The sequence below is a fragment of the Acomys minous genome, assembly GCF_964271855.1.
Source record: "Acomys minous genome assembly, chromosome: 6".
Taxonomy (NCBI): domain Eukaryota; kingdom Metazoa; phylum Chordata; class Mammalia; order Rodentia; family Muridae; genus Acomys; species Acomys minous.
Genome location: NC_140487.1, coordinates 106,440,403 through 106,459,302, shown reverse-complemented (window position 1 = coordinate 106,459,302; position 18,900 = coordinate 106,440,403). Strand labels below are relative to the sequence as shown.

Below are 18,900 nucleotides of genomic sequence, written 5' to 3'. Positions count from 1 at the left end.
TAGCCCCAGCTGTTCTCAGACTCAAGAGAGCCAGTTGCCTCTGCCTCCCAAGTGCTGGGAGTAAAGGCATGCCACCATGCCTGACTTGGTTCATATGTTTAACTTTTCTTGCATAACACAACAAACATAAAATCTTTGGTTTTTTGGTTTTTTTTTTTTTCTTTTTCTGGTATTAGAAGACTGCCGTGTGGCCTTGTAAGTTCTACCACTAAAGTGCATTCCCGAACCAGGTTGTTCCCCCGCCCCACCCCCAATCACTGTAACAAACCAACCCAAAACATCTAAGTATTTTAAAAAACACCAAATCAACCACAAAGATTTTGATGAACAGCAACTCCAAATCCATGAGCAACGCCACCAACAGGATCTACTTACTACGTTCTCTGTACAGAACCTGGTATGGTATTTAATGGCAGCTACAGAAAGAGACCTAGCTTGGATTTCTTCACAAATTCTAGGCCCCAACTTCAAAAGTGTAGCTCTCACTCAAAGTGATGAAACAACAAAAATAATAACAACTCAACATTACCCTGTTACTGAGCATCTATTTATGCCCAGTTCTTCCTAAGGTTCTCAATGGTACATTTACCTAGTAGAAAACAAAAGCTGAAGAGAGAAGAGGGGGAAGGGAAGAGGAGGAGGAGGAGGAGGAGGAGGAGGAGGAGGAGGAGGAGGAGGAGGAGGAGGAGGAAGAGGTCATCCAAAAATACAATACACATAGTTCTAATAGCCAGAATGGAAAGCTAGGCTCCTGGCCCTCAGGTCCCAGCAACCTCATCTCTCACAGCCGCATGTGTCTTGTTACATCAACTTTCCTCATTCTTCAGAATGCTGCTATTCTCATCACATGCTACAGTACTTTTGAACACAAATGGATTTATTCAAAAGAAAACAGCAGCCTAATGATTGCTCTTTATTCCAGTCAGAGCCTTATTCTTTCTTCCATGTCTGGGAAGAGGAGGACAGAGAAATGGTAAAAAGACTGGTGGGACGGCAGGTGCTGCAGATGTGGTGGTCACACCAAGCATGCCTAAAGGGGAACAGCACAAACACACACCACTTGGGAAATAATGTATCAGCAGGTCACTCACAAAGGTGGAAGGTATGCTGAAAGAAAGCCAGGTCCTTGGCAACAAAATCTAATGATGGAACAAACCAACACTCTCAACTTCCAGTTATATGTACTAAGAAGTGCAGTACTGTTGAAGCTAACATTAGCTAGACTTTGTTACAGTGGCCAAAAATATTCATAATTCAAGTGGCTAGAGAGAATGATAATCAATATGCCCCTACACTGGACATTTATCCATTCATGCTCACGTTTTTACCTACTGGAAGTATATGCAAATCTCTGGAACAGAAAAACTTCCTCAGGTCATTAATCTAGCAATGCAGGTATATTCTGCATGAGCCAAGTAGTACTCATCTGTTTGTAAATGTCTTTTCAGAAAAAGACCAGAGAACTTCAGTTTTAAGCAAAAATCAAGGTATTGGTTTAACATGTATTGTGACTTCTTTCTATGTGCAACATAACTTAAATGGTGGTCTCCAAGTGTGACACATGCCTTAATACCTGCAGCACTAGGAAGGCTCAGGCAAGACCCTGCCTCAACAAGAAAAAAAAAACACCCTAAATGGTAGATGGTAGACCTCTCTCACCCTGCATGGAGTACAGGAGAACAACACTGAACTTCAACTCGGGAGGTAGTAACAAGAACAACTCTCCTCCAGAGTATAAGAAGCCTGAGGATTACAGACTTCTGTACAAGCCTAGCAAATTATCTCAACTACCTCTGATTTTCAAGAGCTTTATAAGATACAACTTGGGGGCTGCCAAAAACAGTATGCTTGGAGAAACATACCAGGGAACAGGAGCATGATGGGTAGGTACAGTACAAACACATGGGTGAGTGGGGCAGAAAGTACTAACATAAGATTTCGGGAACATCCAGGCCAGAGTGGACATCAACCCTCAAACCTTTACTGAAAGAAAAAAAACCTTTCAGCATAAGTGTGCATCCACCAGCTCCATCAATTCCACATGTACACTGCAAAGAAGCTCTGTGACCACAGCTCAGCTATGTGGAATGGATGCTTGTTTACATCATCAACCTTGCTTAAAGCCACATTTTGTATGCTTCCCCAAGCATGTATGTTTACACACAATGTATTTATGTATGTACGCACGAACAACGTGAAGGAGAGATTAAAGAGATTTCCCTTAAAAAAAAAAAAAAAAGATTTTATTTATTTTTTATTTTTTGAGGCAGGGTTTCTCTGTGTAGAGTTGGCTGTCCTGGACTCACTTTGTAGAGCAGGCTGGGCTCAAACTCACAGATTCCTCCTGCCTCTGCCTCTCAAGTGCTGGGATTAAAGGCATGCGCCACCACTGCCCAGTTATTTATTTATTATGCATACAGTACTCTGCTTGAATGTATGCCTGCACACCAAAAGAGGACACCAGATCTCACTGTTGGTTGTGAACCACCATGTGGTTGCTGGGAATTGAACTCAGAACCTTTGGAAGAACAGACAGTGCTCTTAACCTCTGAGCCATCTCTCCAGTGCCCCCCCTCCCCTTTCACATCATATATATTTAATTGGAGGGAGGGAGATGCCAGAAGAGGTCAAAAAATAACTTCATCAAGTTGGTTCTCTTTTATAACCTTTATGTGGGACCTGGGTATCTAACACAGGTCACTGGGCTTGCATGGCAAGAGTTGTACCAGCTGAGCTACGGAACCAGCACTAATTATAGTTTATGACAATTCTGAGAATGTAGATGAAATGGACAAATATCTTGGAAAGCACAATCACCATTACCAAACCTGATTTAAGAAACACAAAACTTGCCAACTAATCTACACAGTTGAGTTCCAGAACAGCCAGGGCAACGTAAGAAGACCCTGGCTCAAAAAATAAAAACAAAAAACAGTAGTAGTAATAATAATGCCAGGTATAGTGGGGCACACACCTTTAAATCCAGCACTTGGGAGATGGAGACAGGTGGATCCCTGAGCTTGAGGCCAGCCTTTCCTGCACAGCAAACTCTAGGACAGCCAGGGCTACACAGAGAAAACCTATCTTGAAAACCTGAAGGGGAAATAGAAGGGGAAGGAAAAAGAAGAGAAGGGAAGAGAGGAAAAAGAGGAGAAAAAAAGAAAGGAAGAAAGATCAAAACAGACAGACAAATCCTAAAGCCATGCATAAAGTCCATACATAAAAAAACGTAAGCTAGTAACTAAAAATCTTACTGGAGGCTTTACTGGTGAATTTTACAACGACTAAAAGAGAAACAATGACAATACTATACAACTTCCAGAAACTACAGGAGAGTAGGATACTTACAACAAATCAATTCTACCTGACAACAAGTATGAGACACAAACACATTATAATACAAAAGGAAAATATCTGTATTTCACGAATACAGATGTAAACTCAACAAAATAGTCACAAAATGAGTCCTATCATGATCAACAAAGACATAACGTATTTGGCAAACCAAAGCCCATTCACAACAGAAACTCAACTGTAATGCTGGGAAGCCTTCTCCTCACAAAAGGTCCATTACAATATCAACACGTAACAAATGTCAGGCAAGTAAACAAACACAGACAAAATAATATGCTCCTCTCTATTCTATTATAAAGAAATTCTAGCAAATTTACCTTAAGACCATTAGAATAAACAAAGTAATGATTTTTCTGGATAAGATATATTGTATTTCACTAACAAAACAAACAATCTTCAACTAGAACAGATTTCCACTCATAATGGCATCCAAACCACATACTGGCAAAGCAAACCCTAACCACACAAGATGAGAACATTAACTCAAAATGAACACATTAAATTTAGGAATTAAAACAATAAAACTTGAGGGATAAAGCACTTGCTACTCTCTCAAAGGACCCATGCTCACATCAGGTGGCTCACAAGCAGAGCTCCATGAATTCTGTAACTCTGGCCTGAGGGCACCTACACTCATATACACACACCCACATACACCTACACAAATTTAAAATTATAAAAATGAATCTTTAAAAAAAAGAAAACACAAACAAAAAAAGCCCAAACAACAACAAAAACAGTAAAGCCAGGTGATAGGGGCACACATCTTTAATCCCAGCGCTCAGGAGACAGAGGCAGGCAGATCCCTGAATTTCTAGGCCAGCCTGGTCTACAGAGTGAGTTCCAGGACAGCCAAAGCTACACAGAGGAACCTTGTCTCGGAAAAAATCGAAAAAAGAAAAACGAGTAAAATGTTAGAAGAGAAAAACATATTCAAAAAACATATTAAGCAAGTCAATTGCTTTCTTAGAATATTCTAAGGAACTGACTACTGGATCTAACTGTGACTGCAGATAGGCTGCAAAGAGGAGAGGCCTCCTACATGAAGCATTTTCAGACCTAGTGTGCATACCCAGAGCCACTGCACTTAGTTCAGGCTACACGTGGCCTCCACTTAGTTTGTCTTACTAGTTTAGTTAGAAGACAGCTAGCTGGAGAGATGCTCAGCAGGAAAGAGCACTGGCTGCTCTTCCAGAGGCTCCATGATAGATTCCCAGTATCCCGCATAGTGGCTCACAACCATTCCCACCTCCAGTTTCAGGGGATTTTTGGACGCTAGGAACATATGTGGTACATAAACATACATGCAGGGTAAAACAACCAAACACATTTAAAAAAAAAATCTAAAACTCAAAACGACGACAAAACAGACCAACAACAACAATAACACCACAAACAACTCAGTGAAATGTTACAGATTTAGTTACAACGTGCTGGTTCAAAAGTTATACATTGAAAATACATAATTTAGAATCTTAAAAAAAAAAATCTGTCTAAATCGGAGACAAGTGAGACATAGAATAGGGTGCTACCTACCTTGTGCTTCCCAGAGGCACAAGAGTTTTAACATGAGGAAGGTCAATCTGGACAGTGATTGTTCAGTCCTCTGTCTCTGAGCCTATCACCCTCCAGATTCTACACTGCAGCCAGGCCTTCTGTTGCTAGGAAACACTACACTGCAACATGCCCCATCCACCCATTGTGGACAGCCAGTAAGAAATGTCCTTCCAAGTGCCCTCCACTTCCGATTACACATGCACTCTGATATATGAGTGTGTGCACACACATCCTCATGCACACACACACTTCATGCAGCACTTGCCTTCAAACTCTTCATTCTAAAATAATACTTATTGTAGATGTCACCCAACTTTTCTCCAAATAGAATCATGCTATTCAATTTTATTCCGTCGTCACTGCCAAGTCCCTGAAGCCACATTTAAACATGGTGGGCAAAGGCAGGATCTTTTAGTAAGCGTATTCTTGCTGATTTGTTCAGGACACTCTCTTTTAAAGCCACCAATACAAAATAGCAACACTCTCACCTCACCATTTGTTCATAAAATGTGTTGTCCACTTCTCTAATTCAACTTTCCCCATCTGGAAGTAAATCAGTACCTAAAATCCATACCTGAGAAACAATGAAAGGGGCATGCCTTGTTTCTGGATAGGAAATCTCCACCCTGACCAGTCCTACTGTAATTTTCCTATTGTTCTTAAAGCCTGCTGTCGAGAATCTTCTAAAACTCCCACACATGAGCCTAAGAATCTACATCTAGTTACTAACAGACTGTAAGTTTGAAGAACATTTATCAATACTTAATAATCTGGCAAAAAAAAGTCAATGAAATGTTGTATGTGAAAAAGCTACTAATTTTTATACAAGAGAAGAGGGACTCTACAAAGAAAATTAGCAGCATGTTCAGAGTGCTATCATCACCGGTGCTATACTTATGACTATTTTTTTTTCCTGTGTCTGTCTGTGTCTCTACCATGACTTTTGCTATGTTTTCCCGAGAATAAATGTTCACACTGAAGCTGGAGTGAATACACGGGGTGCATCCAGATGTTAAGCAATCCCCAACTGCTGTGAAGCTGCAGGTACAACCTGAGCAACATGAGGAATTTACCAAAGGCACAGAACACCAGGACACTTCTAGAATAAAGGGACTGTCCTTTGCTTATGCAAAGTACTTGTAATGTCACCAGTGGCAAGAGACTTCTAGCGTTCAAGATGGTGTTAGAGTAATGGTTCTTACCCAGGTTTAAGCTTGAAGAGGATCCATGTGAAGAGAGGGAAGGAGGTGGTGTCTGTGAATGTCCTGGTCCCTGACTAGGGAGAGGCATGCCCACGGGTCCAGGAGAGGAGGAAAAGCTAAGGCCGTTATAAAAACTGTGTCCAATGGGGGTCAAGCTGCTCGATGTCCTCTTATAAAGGTCACTGCTGCCAGTCAGGGAGTCACGGCGGGAGCCACTGCCAGTGTTGGAGTTTGCAACTAAAATGGAATTAAAACAATGCAGATAAGAACAGGCCTGTTCTTTGAAGAACAAGCCCAGTGGCCTGTTCCTAACACTTTGATCCAGACTCCTTACCACCGCAAATGTGTCAGCAGAGACAGCCTAACTGTTAATGTAGCAGTTCTAGGGGCAGCTAAAGTAATAAAGAGGACATGGCTTAGGTTAACAGAGCTAGTATTCAAGCCATCACACGAGTATGCCAAATTTACCTCCTTTAGTGTCACAGATATAATGGGATGGGGGCAGGTTAAAAAGCTTTGACGGCCACATGAGCTATGGGAAAAGTGAGAGGAAATGAACTAGAAAAGAAGCCTTTCACCAGCTGAAAGGTTCTAGCAGAAAAATGGAACACAGACAAAAGATGCATAAGCAGGGCACTGCCCACTACACAGGACTTTCTTATGAGGCCTACTGCCTTGGTGGGCTCCATCAGGAGCTACTGCTCGCTAGCCTTAGCCTACAACTCCAATTAGTGCACTTTCTCTCAGATTTGCCCTTCTGTTCTAAACTCACACTGTTGATAGCCACTCCAAGTATCCCACTGTCCACCAGACTACATTCTTGAATTCTTCTCCCATCAAAACAGAAATATTGTGGTCTAGCACCGTTCTTCCCAATGTTCCACAACATCTCCCTTAGCATGTTCAAAACAAACTCCTGCTTAAGCTATTCAAGCCAATCACCGGGCAGAGTCCTAAATGTGGAGCCCCCAGCCCTATGACCTTCTGTGGTTCCTTCCCCCTCAGCTTAATAGCCACATTGCTACAGTTCCCTCTATGAGTTTCCTAACGCCTAGAAGAACCCCTCTCTTTAGTTTTCAATGCCTGAAACAAACTGGCAAAGTGAATATAAGTTAAGTAGTGACATGAACATGGACCTGAAAGAGGCCCAGGCTGCATAACTTGATTTCTATAGTCCAACATCTCAAAGGTTAGGTGGGCTGGCTAGGCAGCCTGGGACTTGGTCCAGATCTGCCTGTGGTATCTGTGCAGGGTGTCAGGCACTGTTGTTTATAAAACTCATTCAAATTCAGCTTCTCCGTCTCACTTCTACCTGCTGTTCCAAACCCTCCAAGGGCCGATCCCAGGGTAGCGCCAAGAGAACTGCTGCTTCCGAATCCCAAGGATGTATTGGCAGGCTGGGCAGAACCCTGGGAGAAGAGGGAGCTGCTCTGGGAGTTGCTGCTAAGAGAGTTGCTGCCATAGAAAGAGCTGGAAGCCAGATTGTTACTGGGCTGCTGCTGCGGCTGGGGCTGGGGCTGCTGGGTGCCTAAAGGTCGAAATGGTCCATTTGTGGTTCCAGCAAGACCGCTGGCTGCTCCATTTGCTGAAGCTGCAGCTGCTGCAACAGCTGTGAGGAAGAAAGCACACCATTAGGATAAGAAAGGCACTACCACATACCCATACTGCACTTCATCCATTTTTTAAAAAACTTCTAATGCTTTATTAGCTTTTCAATGCTGACATGGTACAAATCCATTTTTGATCACTTCATGTGAAGCCTCTACTGTCTATATTATGGACTTTAAGTAAAAATACCATAGGACAAGCTCTCTATGCTGGAAGTAGATTAAAGTGTCTCTAGTTTTTGTTTTTTGGGTTTTTTGTTTTGTTTTGTTTTGTTTTGGTTTGGTTTTGGTTTTTCGAGACAGGGTCTCTCTGTGTTAGCCTTGGCTGTCCTGGACTCACTTTGTAGACCAGGCTGGCCTCAAACTCACAGCGATCCACCTGCCTCTGCCTCCCAAGTGCTGCGATTAAAGGTGTGTGCCACCACCTGGCGCAGCTCCAGCTTTGTTTTTGAGACAGGGTTTCTCTGTGTAGCCTTGGCTGTCCTATGCTTGCTTTGTAGACCTGGTGGGCACTGAACTCACAGAGACACGCCTGCCTCTGCCTCCCTAAAGGCATGCCCAGCTGTGTCTCCAGTCTAAAAGTGGCTCATGCATTATACAGACCCATTAAAAACTATTTTCTAAAAATCTCAAATTCTGTACATACCCATGGAGACTTTTTCCATGACACTATTTTGTCCTTACATTTAAATCCTTTAACCTCTTAACATGCTCTTCTTTTCATGATCATTCATCCAGCTATAGGCAGGGCTGCACTATGTATCCTTGTCTGGAATGGATAAAGAACCTAAAAGAGACTCACCTGACTCTGCCTCCCAAGAACTGGGATGGGAAGTGTGTGCAACCACACCCAGCTTACTCTCACTTAAAAAAAATTTTTTCCATGTAAAATATGTAATTAAAAAAAATAATCTCACCACAATCAACACATTACTCTGCCAGTTCTCTCAGTCCCTATGTCAAAACAGACTCCCAGCCCCACCAAAAAAAGAAAAGGGCACTGAAAAACAATACACCGTTAGCTTTTGGAATGCTGCCTGCAGAGCTGCTTCCTGTGCTTGACCCTGCATCTAACCAGGTGCCAGACAACACCAAAAGAATCTGAATCCACCACACTGCCTTGTAGCTTCTGATTCTCTTTGAAATATTAGAGCTAAAAGCGAAGGCAGAGATCTACCAATTAAAGAACATTACAAACTATTCAAAGACCATCACTCTCAGCCACCCTTCCCCTTCAGTTCTGTCACTACAGTCCTCTAAAAGGAAGCTCACCTGCTTGTGCAGCTGAGGAGCTAATGATGACCGGGGCTGGAGCGACAAGCCGAACTGGAGCTCCAAGGCCATTTCTCGCCCCTGCATTCACCACAAGGGCACCAGTTTGGTCATAGTAAGCGGCTGGTGCCAAGACTGGATAACCTGGGGGTAGAAAGCAGCACACAACAGAAACACTGTCAGTCTCAGCCGCCAAGGTTTTAACCACCATGCAATGTGTTAGGTGGGAATTACTCCAACAGATGGTTTGTAAGCATCACACCCCATGGCCATTCTAAGTGACATGATGAAATCTCACAGTACGCCAGCATTTCCACCTTCCTATGAATGCTACCTGCCCATCAGCCACAGCTGTCTATGTTAGCCAACTGTCTCATTGTATTGGTGCTGTAGGGCTTGAGGTCAAGAGTTCCCTGATGAATAACAGAGACAAGACTAATCCCCACAGGGATTACTTGGTCCCCAGTTGGTAGAACTATTCGGAATGGATTATAAAGTTTGACCTCATTAGTGGCCTCACTGGGGGCAGGCTTTGTGGTTTCAAAAGCTCATTCCCAATAAGCTTTCTCTGCCACATGGATATGGATCAAGATGGAAAGTCTCAACTACTGTTCCAGCACCGTGCCTATTTTTTTTGGGGTTTACAGTTTTGGAGGGTTAGTCAGTCTAAATGATAAACTCACTCTTCTGTAAGTTGCTTTGTCATGGTGTCTTACTTCAGGAATAGAAAAGTAACTAAGACAGCTGTTAGTCTCTAACTGTGCATCAAATCCATAGGTTTAGGTACACAAGATTCAATACTAACCACAGTCTGGATCACATATATGGGCCTCATAAGCCACAGTAATCAAGGAAATTACAAAAGGAAAAATGCATCCTTGGCATCAACATATTAATAGTGACAAACCCAGTTTTGTGATTACATAGACCTAGACTTACAACCTGGCTCTGACACTTACATAACTGAATGAAAGGCCTTGAATCTCTGAGCATTCGTTTCCTGATCTGTAAAAAACCTTCAGAAAATTAAAGATGGGTGGAAGGGTCTTCAGTGACCAAGCACACTTTAACACGTTTACACTAAGAACAGTGCTGTTCTCTTCTTCTGGTTACTGTTAGGATAGGGAATACTTTCTCTTCAAAGTGCTAGCCAAGGCTATTTTATTGTTTTCTTGACTAAACAAATAACAAAAGTGCAATGGGTACAACCACCATAGTCCTGGCATACCACACAATACTCCAGGCTACACATCCCAAAAGAGAGTGACAAGCAATAGGCAAAGTCCAACTGATAAAGTTTTCATAGCTACTGACAATCTCCAGGTCTTAATTAGAATTGTGTGCACATACACAGGAGAGCTAATACAGCACAGAGATAAGTAACAAAATACATGAGGCAAGTTAAGGCTACTCAGTTTATTAATGAGTTTATCTGACTCCATCTGGACAGGAAAGGGTCAAAAAATTAAGGACCTGTTTCAACTGTATAACATCAAACCACATCCAATCTCTTGCCAACAAGTAAAAAGACCAATAGACATTGCTGACTCATGCATTTAGAACTCAGAAGCTGATAGCCAAAAGAAAACCTAGAAACCCTACAAATCTAAATGGAGGCCATTTTAAAGAATAGAGGAATTCCTTCTTAGTCATGTTGTTCAAATACACAGGCATTAGGACCAAACCAAAGACTCTCTCTAAAGCAGGCTGATCACTCTGCCCGCACTTCTTCCTGAGGCCAGAGAGACTGCCAACAGGGCAAAGCCCACATGCTCAGCTGTGAGGGCACAAGTGAGGATATCCATGATGACCAATGACTGGCTCAGAACAAAGCTCTCATCAATGACCTCTGGTCTAAGTGAGGGCAAGTATTTATCATCCCTGCCAGTCCCCAATCATAAGCTAAAAGCACTGCTTATTCTCCTGTAATTCACATATTTTTGGCTCCACTAAGTATTAGGAGCATCAGCATTACCTTACCTGGCATACCTGCAGCCAGACCTTGTCCAAAGGCAAGAGCAGAATTCACTGCTGCAGCTGCTACGAGGGGATCTGTTTGTTGTCCCTGCTGGTTCTGATTTGGGGTCAAAGGACGCTGGCTAGCTCCTCCACGAAGAACCTAGGAACAGGAGACAGAAATGCCATCTCACAGGAAGTTATCAAAGGACACACTATATGCTCAAGAAAAGTCAGTCTTTTAAGTGATAGCAATAACAAAATATTCCTCTCCCCGCTTTAGGTTTTTCAAGACAGGATTTCTCTGTGCAACCTTGGCTGTCCTGGAAATCACACTATAGACCTCAAACTCAGAAATCCACCTGTTTCTGCCTCCTGAGTGCTGGGATTAAAGGTGTAACACACCACTGCAAGATAAAAAAAAAAAAAGTTTATTATAATGGTTTCATCACATGCCATGGCTGTTAGGATAAATATTCAATTCATCCCACCATGTGGTTAAAATTTCATTCATTGTACTATCCTTAGTTATAAACTTTAGAAATGGCGGAGTAGGGGCTGGAGAGATGGCTCAAAGGGTAAGAGCACTGGCTGCTCTTCCAGAAGTCTTGAGTTCAATTCCCAGCAACCACATGGTAGGTAGCTCATAAGCAAATATAATGAAATCTGGTGCCTTCTTCTGGCCGGCAGGCTTCCATGCAGAAACAGTGGAGTATGATGGACAGTGGTGGCTCACACTTTTAATCTCAGCCCGCAGGAGGCAGAGACAGGCAGAGCTCTGTGAGTTGGAGGCCAGCACAGTCTACAGAGAAAGTACTCCAAGCCAGCCAGGGCTACACAGAAAAACCCTGTCTCCCCCTCCCCAAAAGGAAATGGGGGTGGGGGAAAGGAGGAGAGAAAGTAGAGTGCATCATTGCTTCTTTAATCAAGCAGTTAACTCTTACCATAGATCAGAACATCAAAACAAAAAGAACAAAAGCTTCTACTAAATAAGGAAGATAACAATGGGGCTGGAGAAATAGCTTAGCCAAACATTAAGAACTCTTGCAGGGGGCTCGGGAGATGGCTCAGTGGTTAAGAGCACACAGACTGCTCTTTAAGAGGTCCTGAGTTCAATTCCCAACAACCACTCGGTGGCTCACAACCATCTATAATGTGATATAATGTACACTGTATACATAATAAATAAATAAATTATTGGGGGGAAAAAAAGAATTCTTGCAGAAGCAAATTCTCTGTGATCTACAAAGTGAGTCCAGGACAGCCAAGACTACACAGAGAAACCCTGTCTTGAAAGACAAAAAGGAAAACAAAACAAACAAAAACTACTGCAGAGGACCCAGGTTCAGTTCCTAGAAACTACATGGTGGCTCACAACTGCCTGTAACTCCAATTCCAATATTTTCTTTTTCATCTTATATGCATGTTAAGTGAAAATGGCCCCCACAGTTTCTAGTTTGACTACTACTGTCTCCAGGTGGTATAAATAGTTTTAGAGAAACTAGGAGGTGAGGCTTTGTTGGAGGAAATATGCCAATGAGGGCGAGCTTGGAGTTTCCCAGTGTGCTCTTTGCTTCCTGCTGTAGTTTGAGATGTGAGCTCTCAGCTGCTGCTACCAACCTGCTGTCTAAAACTGTAACCCTCTGAAATCCTTCCCTTTTGTTGGGGGGTGGGGTTGGGGTAGATACTGAGACAGAGTTTTTCTGTACAGAAACTCCCACTGATATTCTGGCAGGGCTCAGTGACCCACACACTTAATCCCAGCACACAGGAAGCAGGGGCAGTCAGATCTCTGAGTTCAGAAGAGGCCTGGTCTACACAGTGAGTTCCAGGATAGCCAGGGCTACACCCACACACACATACACACACATGGGGTGGGGGTGGGGGGCTGGGGTAGGGTGGAGGAGAGCATTTTTTAAAAGAACAGTCAGTGTTTGCTGCCCAAGCATGTGACCCATAACTCAGTTGTCAGCATGGTGGTATGCTTACCACCCCAGTGTCAGAGGAGAGACATGACGATCCCTGCCCTCGCTGGCTGGATAGTCCAGCCTAATTGGTTAGTGCCTGGTTGGGTGAGAGACACTTGTCTCAACAAACAAGGTGGTGAGCTCCTAAGGAATTAATACCAGAGGTAAACTTTTGGTGCATATAGCCCCCAACAACAATAAACAAGTAAATGAGGACTGGAGCAAGCCGGTGGGCAAGCACACACAGGCACTCAGCATTTCATGATGAAGAGGGACATTTCCTGTCAATAGCACACACTGTAAGCCAGCCTCAGAGAAGTGACTGGTGTTGCCTTTACCTGCTGCTGTCCTTGCTGGGCCTGAGGAGCACTCTGCTGAGTAGCAGAATTTGTTGCTGCTGCAGCTGCAGCAGCTTGCTGCTGGAAAAGACTGGCAGGGTAAACACCCCATGGAGTGACTCCATAATATTGGTGAGGGACCACAGCTGGGCCTAAAAATAACCAGAAGGTAAGAGACATTTAGAAAGAATGATCTGAGGATTATTCAGATCTTGAAAGGTGAGATCCAAAAAACATTCACTTAAAGACCATAAAAATGTGTGCTAGCTAGTAATTATGAGGGGAGAGAGGACCTGAGAGTGATTGCATTTGATCTTCATGGCAGAATCTTCTGAAGTCTGACTGCAGTACAGCCAGACAAGGAAAGGATGGGAAGGGAACTAAAGGGATATGGCTCAAAAACAGTGCAAATTGTGTCAGACAAAGTCTTGCCATGTAGCCCCACCTGGCTTCAAACTAGAGATGCTCCTTCCTCAGTCCCCCAGTGCTGGGTCACAGGTGTGAGCCTGCATACCCAGCCGGAAGCTATGTTTACCCCATGAGAAAGAAAAGAAGCATGATAAACAATAGACAAAGCTTGATGCTGGAAAAGAAAGAAATGGAAGATTATGAGCTTAAACAGCCTGGGCTCTGCCTTCACAGTCACCTGAGGACCAACCTGAGGGCTGCCAGGCCCCGTGTTACTAACTCCAGATAAAATCTAGTATCCTTCTGATAACTGGACCACCATATACAATTTCCAAATTCTTTGATTATTTTTTCTATTTCCATGTTTAAAGTCACAAAAGTTACTCAATAGAGCGTGCGCGCGCGCGCACACACACACACACACACACACACAGACTTTGTCATGTCAAGTTCTACATTCAAGTTGACAGCAACTGAAACAAAAGCAGTGTACCTTAACTGACAAGAGACCCACTGACCACAGCACAGAAACTAAACACTCTGCTGCAAGCTAACTGAGCAGTTCACCTTCTCTGACAACACCCCACAGCTCCAATGTCTGCTACCCAGGGCAAGCCAGCAGATCTGAATGGAACAAAGTGGCTCAGAGAGCAACTTAGGTGGGGTCAAAATCTAGGTCAAAATTCTATGTTGAAGCTGGTGATGAAAAATGCAAAGAATGTGCATATGCCCTCAGGACAGTGACAGGGTTCTAAGAGTAAACAGTATGGGTAAAAGAACTTACAGAAGAAGGAAAAATAAGAAAGTGTTTAAAGTCAGCTCCTTGAATCTGGTGAAACACGCCTGCAATTTTCTTTCTCAGTCACAGCACAAGGCTAAGCACGTGCAGCCTGACAGACAGTGAGCAAGCCTTGCACTTGTGTTCCAAGCTGTTTCAAATAGTACAATTGTGCTGGCAAAGGAGCTGGTTCTCATTAAACAAATATAAACTGGCACAAACTCCCAAGTTTCAAAACCTTGAGCAAGTCAGACTGCATCACTGCCTAATGATAGGCTCAGCATTTATAGCTGGGTGCTGCTTGGTGTGGGTGACTTACCATGACCAAGAATGCCCACTGTGGAACTCTATAGCCAGCTGCAAAACGACAGTGTTGCTGGGGAAATCTATTGCAATATGAACCATCATCTTGCAGTACGCAAATGGATTAAAATGCTCTGTTGACTTGTCAGGACCTGAACAGTTCCAAAGTCTTATCCCCAAGCTAAATGATCTCAAAACACAACTGACCAGTGTCCACACACTAGTAAGGTAAAGAAGGCCATAGCGGGGTAGGGAGAAAGGCACTTACAGGGAGCATCCTGGTGCCAGGTTTCTTGTTCACACAGTGGGTGTAGCAGGTTAAGAGTGTTGCCCTAGGGAGCTGGAGAGACTGCTCTTCCTAGAGGTCCTGAGTTCAATTCCCAACAACCACATAGTGTCTCACAACCATCTATAATGTGATCTGATGCCCTCCTCCGGTCTGCAGGTGTACATGCAGGCAGAGCTCTGTATAAATAATAAATAAATAAATCTTTGGGGGAAAAAAGAGTGTGGCCCTTTGGCCTTTGAAAAGAAGGGTGTGGCCCGCAAGGAGAGTACCCTAAAAACTTACATTTTTCCTTCAAATCCTTCAGCTGGTACCTCTATTACTTCAACCTTGATCATGTATCTGAAACCCCGGAGTGCTTAGTTGAAACTGGCTTATCAGAAGGCCTGCTTCAATTTCCATGTTAACACCATACTTCTTTCGGGGTTTGTTTGGGTAGTTAGTAACTCTTGTTGTCTGGCACACTATTTAAATCATTTGTAGTCTAGCTCATGTGCAAACTGTTAACTACCAATCTATCATTTCATTAACTACACATTGATCATCCTGAAATCCCCTGTTCAAGAAATACACCTTAAGCCATCTAATATCCGTCAAACTGGCTAAAAACCTTGCTTGAACAGATCTGAACTGTATAACCTAAAATAAGAGTTTCTGAACTCCTGAACTTCTGAGTTGTGAATTCAATATTGAACAACTCAGACAAAACAATGCAAGACAAACAGGTGTGAAGCAACTGTTAGTGGTAGCCAGCCAAGATCACAATACCTGTCCACACCCCGCAAAGGCAAGTATTGCCCACATAGACTGCCATCACAACCAAGGAAGTAATTCTAGAGATCAACCTAAGAAATGCCAAGGTGCCGTGACATCATCACTGAGAACTACACCACAGAGGTAAGTGTGCTGCAGAACGCATAGCTACTGATACCTCCCGTTGAGACTGGGTTGAAATGAGCATAACTTGGAGAGGTCTGTGCCCTCAAAGGGTCAGAGGTTGTTGTCTTTGTCCTTATATTGAAATGAAGCCACTTAACATTTACAGCCCCTCAGTGACAAAACTATGCCACACAAAGTCCAACAGGGAAAGCACTTGACTTTGAAAAACCAAAGTTTAAGGAAGGAAAATACCATTGTGAATCTATCCACAAGCAAATAAAAACCACAGGTGTCTGCAATAGACAAATAACAGGGAATCAAGATTAAAGGCAGACTATCCTAGGCACAAGCTGTGATTGATTGACTGAGACAGAAGAACAAGTTTGGGACAGTAAGAAAACTGCAATTAGATGGGGCTGGCTGTAGTGAGTGGGTGGTGTGAGCCAATCTGACCATGCAGGAGGAAAACTGTTGCATTGGTCCAACTTCCCCTCACGGAGAGAGGACAATATAAGAAGCGAAGCACGGGCTGGAGAGATGGCTCAGCAGTTAAGAGCACTGACTGCTCTTCCAGAGATCATGAGTTCAATTCCCAGCAACCACATGGTGGCTCACAACCATCTATAATGTGATCTGATGCCCTCCTCTGGTCCGCAGATGTACATGCAGGCAGAGCACTGTATATATAATAATAAATAAATAAATCTGGAGAAGGAGAAGAAGGAGAAGGAGGAGGAGAAGGAGGAGAAGAAGGAGGAGGAGAAGGAGAAGAAGGAGAAGAAGGAGAAGAAGCAGCAGCCAACCACAACAAATCTTCAAGATTAGCTCCTTTGTAATACTAATTCCAAGAATAGCCATCATCTCCTTAGGCTCTGATGATGACTTTTATGCGACAACATCAGTAGCATGCCACATTACAGAACAGGGAGAAGAGAAATACAAGGAAGAAAGAGGTAAGATTTGCATTTAAAGCTACACAATCTGGAGGAAGGGAAAACCACAGAGTAATGAGGAGAAGGTAAGGAAACAGTGTGAGTTCCCTATGGAACAAATACCCTGCGACACAAAAAAGCAATTCAGTAGATCCAAGATACTATGGTCCAGGAGGGGTGATCACCTTGTTTTTCTAGGCAGAACAGGGCAAGTAATAGCTAAGCAGAGTACTATGACTGACAGGGGACTGGTGCTGAAAGCAGGAGACATTTTTGTTGGAGACTTGGATTTGGCAGAGTAGAAAGAAGGCGTGCCCATTTCAAAGGACTAGCAGGTGAGCAAATCCCTCATGCAGCACATGTCTCACCGAGTGTCGCTGCTGCAGCCAATCCAGCTGTGTAGGGGTCCGTCCCTGGGGGAGCAGCGCTGATGATGTATGGGTTGGGGACAAACGCAGCGGGAGCTAAACCTGCTGGAAACATACCTGTCAGTAAAAACAAACGACCAAACTGCAGCCCTACTACACACTTCTCTAGTTTGGCTAGCATTCCAGGCTATAGATGAGGGAAAGGAAAAGGAAGAGAGAATAGGCTAAAAATAAAGAGGAATTCACAAAGATAATATAATTTCAATAAAAAGTCATAGTGGCCTCTGTGTGTGTGTGTGTGTGTGTGTGTGTGTGTGTGTGTGTGTGTGTGTGTGTGTCTACATCTGTATATCTGTGTCTGTGCATAGGAAGAACAAAGACAAGAGGTGTCCTCCTCTATGGTACTTGTTTTCAACCATCCTAATGCTACAACCTTTTAATACAGTTGTGTTGACTCCAACCATAAAAGTATTTCATTGCTATTTCATGACTGTAATTTTGTTACTATTTGAATCCTAATGTAATTACTGGGGCCCACAGATTGAGAACCACTACTCTATGTGTTTCTTCCTTATTTTTCAAGACAGGTTTTCTTGCTGTACATTTCCTGGCACTGGGCTCTACCTAGCCTTTATGTGAATACTAGAGATTTGCACTCGTGTCTTCTTGCTTTCCCAGCAAACATCAAGCTTCACCACAGTCTTGACTGGCTCTCTGAAATGGGGGTCTAACTATGTAGCTGAAGCTGGCCTTGAACTTACAATCCTCCTGCCTCAATCTTCCAAGTGGTGGACAACCATGTCTGGTTTACATCATTTTGTACAACCTCTCCCATCTTTACTAAAGAAAAGTTTACAACAAATCATTCATATGTCATTTCTGTTTTATCTCTATGGTTTTATCAAACCTAAGCCTCCTGACTGTCAAGCAACCCCTCTACTTCCAAGCTACCCCTGCCCCTGATGTAGTCCATCTAGGACAGGTGGATGATTTTTGTTTTGTTAGTTTTTGTGGTGGTAGAGAGGACTGAATCCAGGACCTTGTGCAGGCACTGGGTCCACTATATATATACACTGAGTCCATCTCCAAGTCTTAATTCATATTATTGTTCAATTTTTTATTACTAACAATTGTTTCAAAACACTTTTATTAAGTGAGGACTTATTTTCATTAAAAATAATTTTTCAAAAAAGTACTGGTATTAAGACAGACAACAATTTATATGTGTACAGCACTGGCACAGTCTTGTTATCAACTAGGGTAAGATTACGCTCTCTTTTTCCCTGCACATCACATCCAGAGCTGCCATGTCCTTTCTGCTCATTTCTGTGAATTTTTTGGCATTTGCTTTGAAGAGTCCATAAGAAGGTCTGACTGAGCTGCCAGGCACAACAGTGTCATCAGCACTTGAGGGGACTGACATGAGTCTAAAGCCAATTGGAACTGCACCATGACTCTTTCTCAAAGAACCAAAAATAGAGGTCCAAATAGGTAGAAAGATCAAGGTAAGGATTAAAATACCTGTCAAACTCACCCCCAACAAGAGGAAGGCAAGATGGATCTAAAAGCAATGAATGCACTATCTGCTGCTCAGTAAGCTGAGAAGCTGATATGGTGTCTATCTACAATGGCAACAACCTAATCATGGGTGCTGAAATCTATTTATTATTTGGGGGAACAGGGTGCCACTGTG

The 18,900-nt window shown here is 43.1% G+C and overlaps 1 protein-coding gene across 21 annotated transcripts in view; it reads right to left on the bottom strand.

Annotated features, from left to right (window-relative positions):
• PUM1 (pumilio RNA binding family member 1) overlaps positions 1-18,900 on the bottom strand; it is a 111,294-nt gene that overhangs the window by 20,723 nt on the left and 71,671 nt on the right. For 10 of the 21 annotated variants that reach the window (XM_084787647.1, XM_084787653.1, XM_084787656.1 and 7 more), the window contains 6 exons: positions 17,208-17,324; positions 13,254-13,405; positions 10,973-11,111; positions 8,993-9,136; positions 7,426-7,722; positions 6,114-6,350 (listed from right to left, as the gene is read on the bottom strand). In XM_084787647.1, the coding sequence (XP_084643773.1) occupies positions 6,114-6,350; positions 7,426-7,722; positions 8,993-9,136; positions 10,973-11,111; positions 13,254-13,405; positions 17,208-17,324 (1,086 nt within the window). The remainder of the gene's footprint in view (positions 1-6,113; positions 6,351-7,425; positions 7,723-8,992; positions 9,137-10,972; positions 11,112-13,253; positions 13,406-17,207; positions 17,325-18,900) is intronic. The other 11 variants (XM_084787654.1, XM_084787655.1, XM_084787648.1 and 8 more) reach the window with 5 other exon arrangements.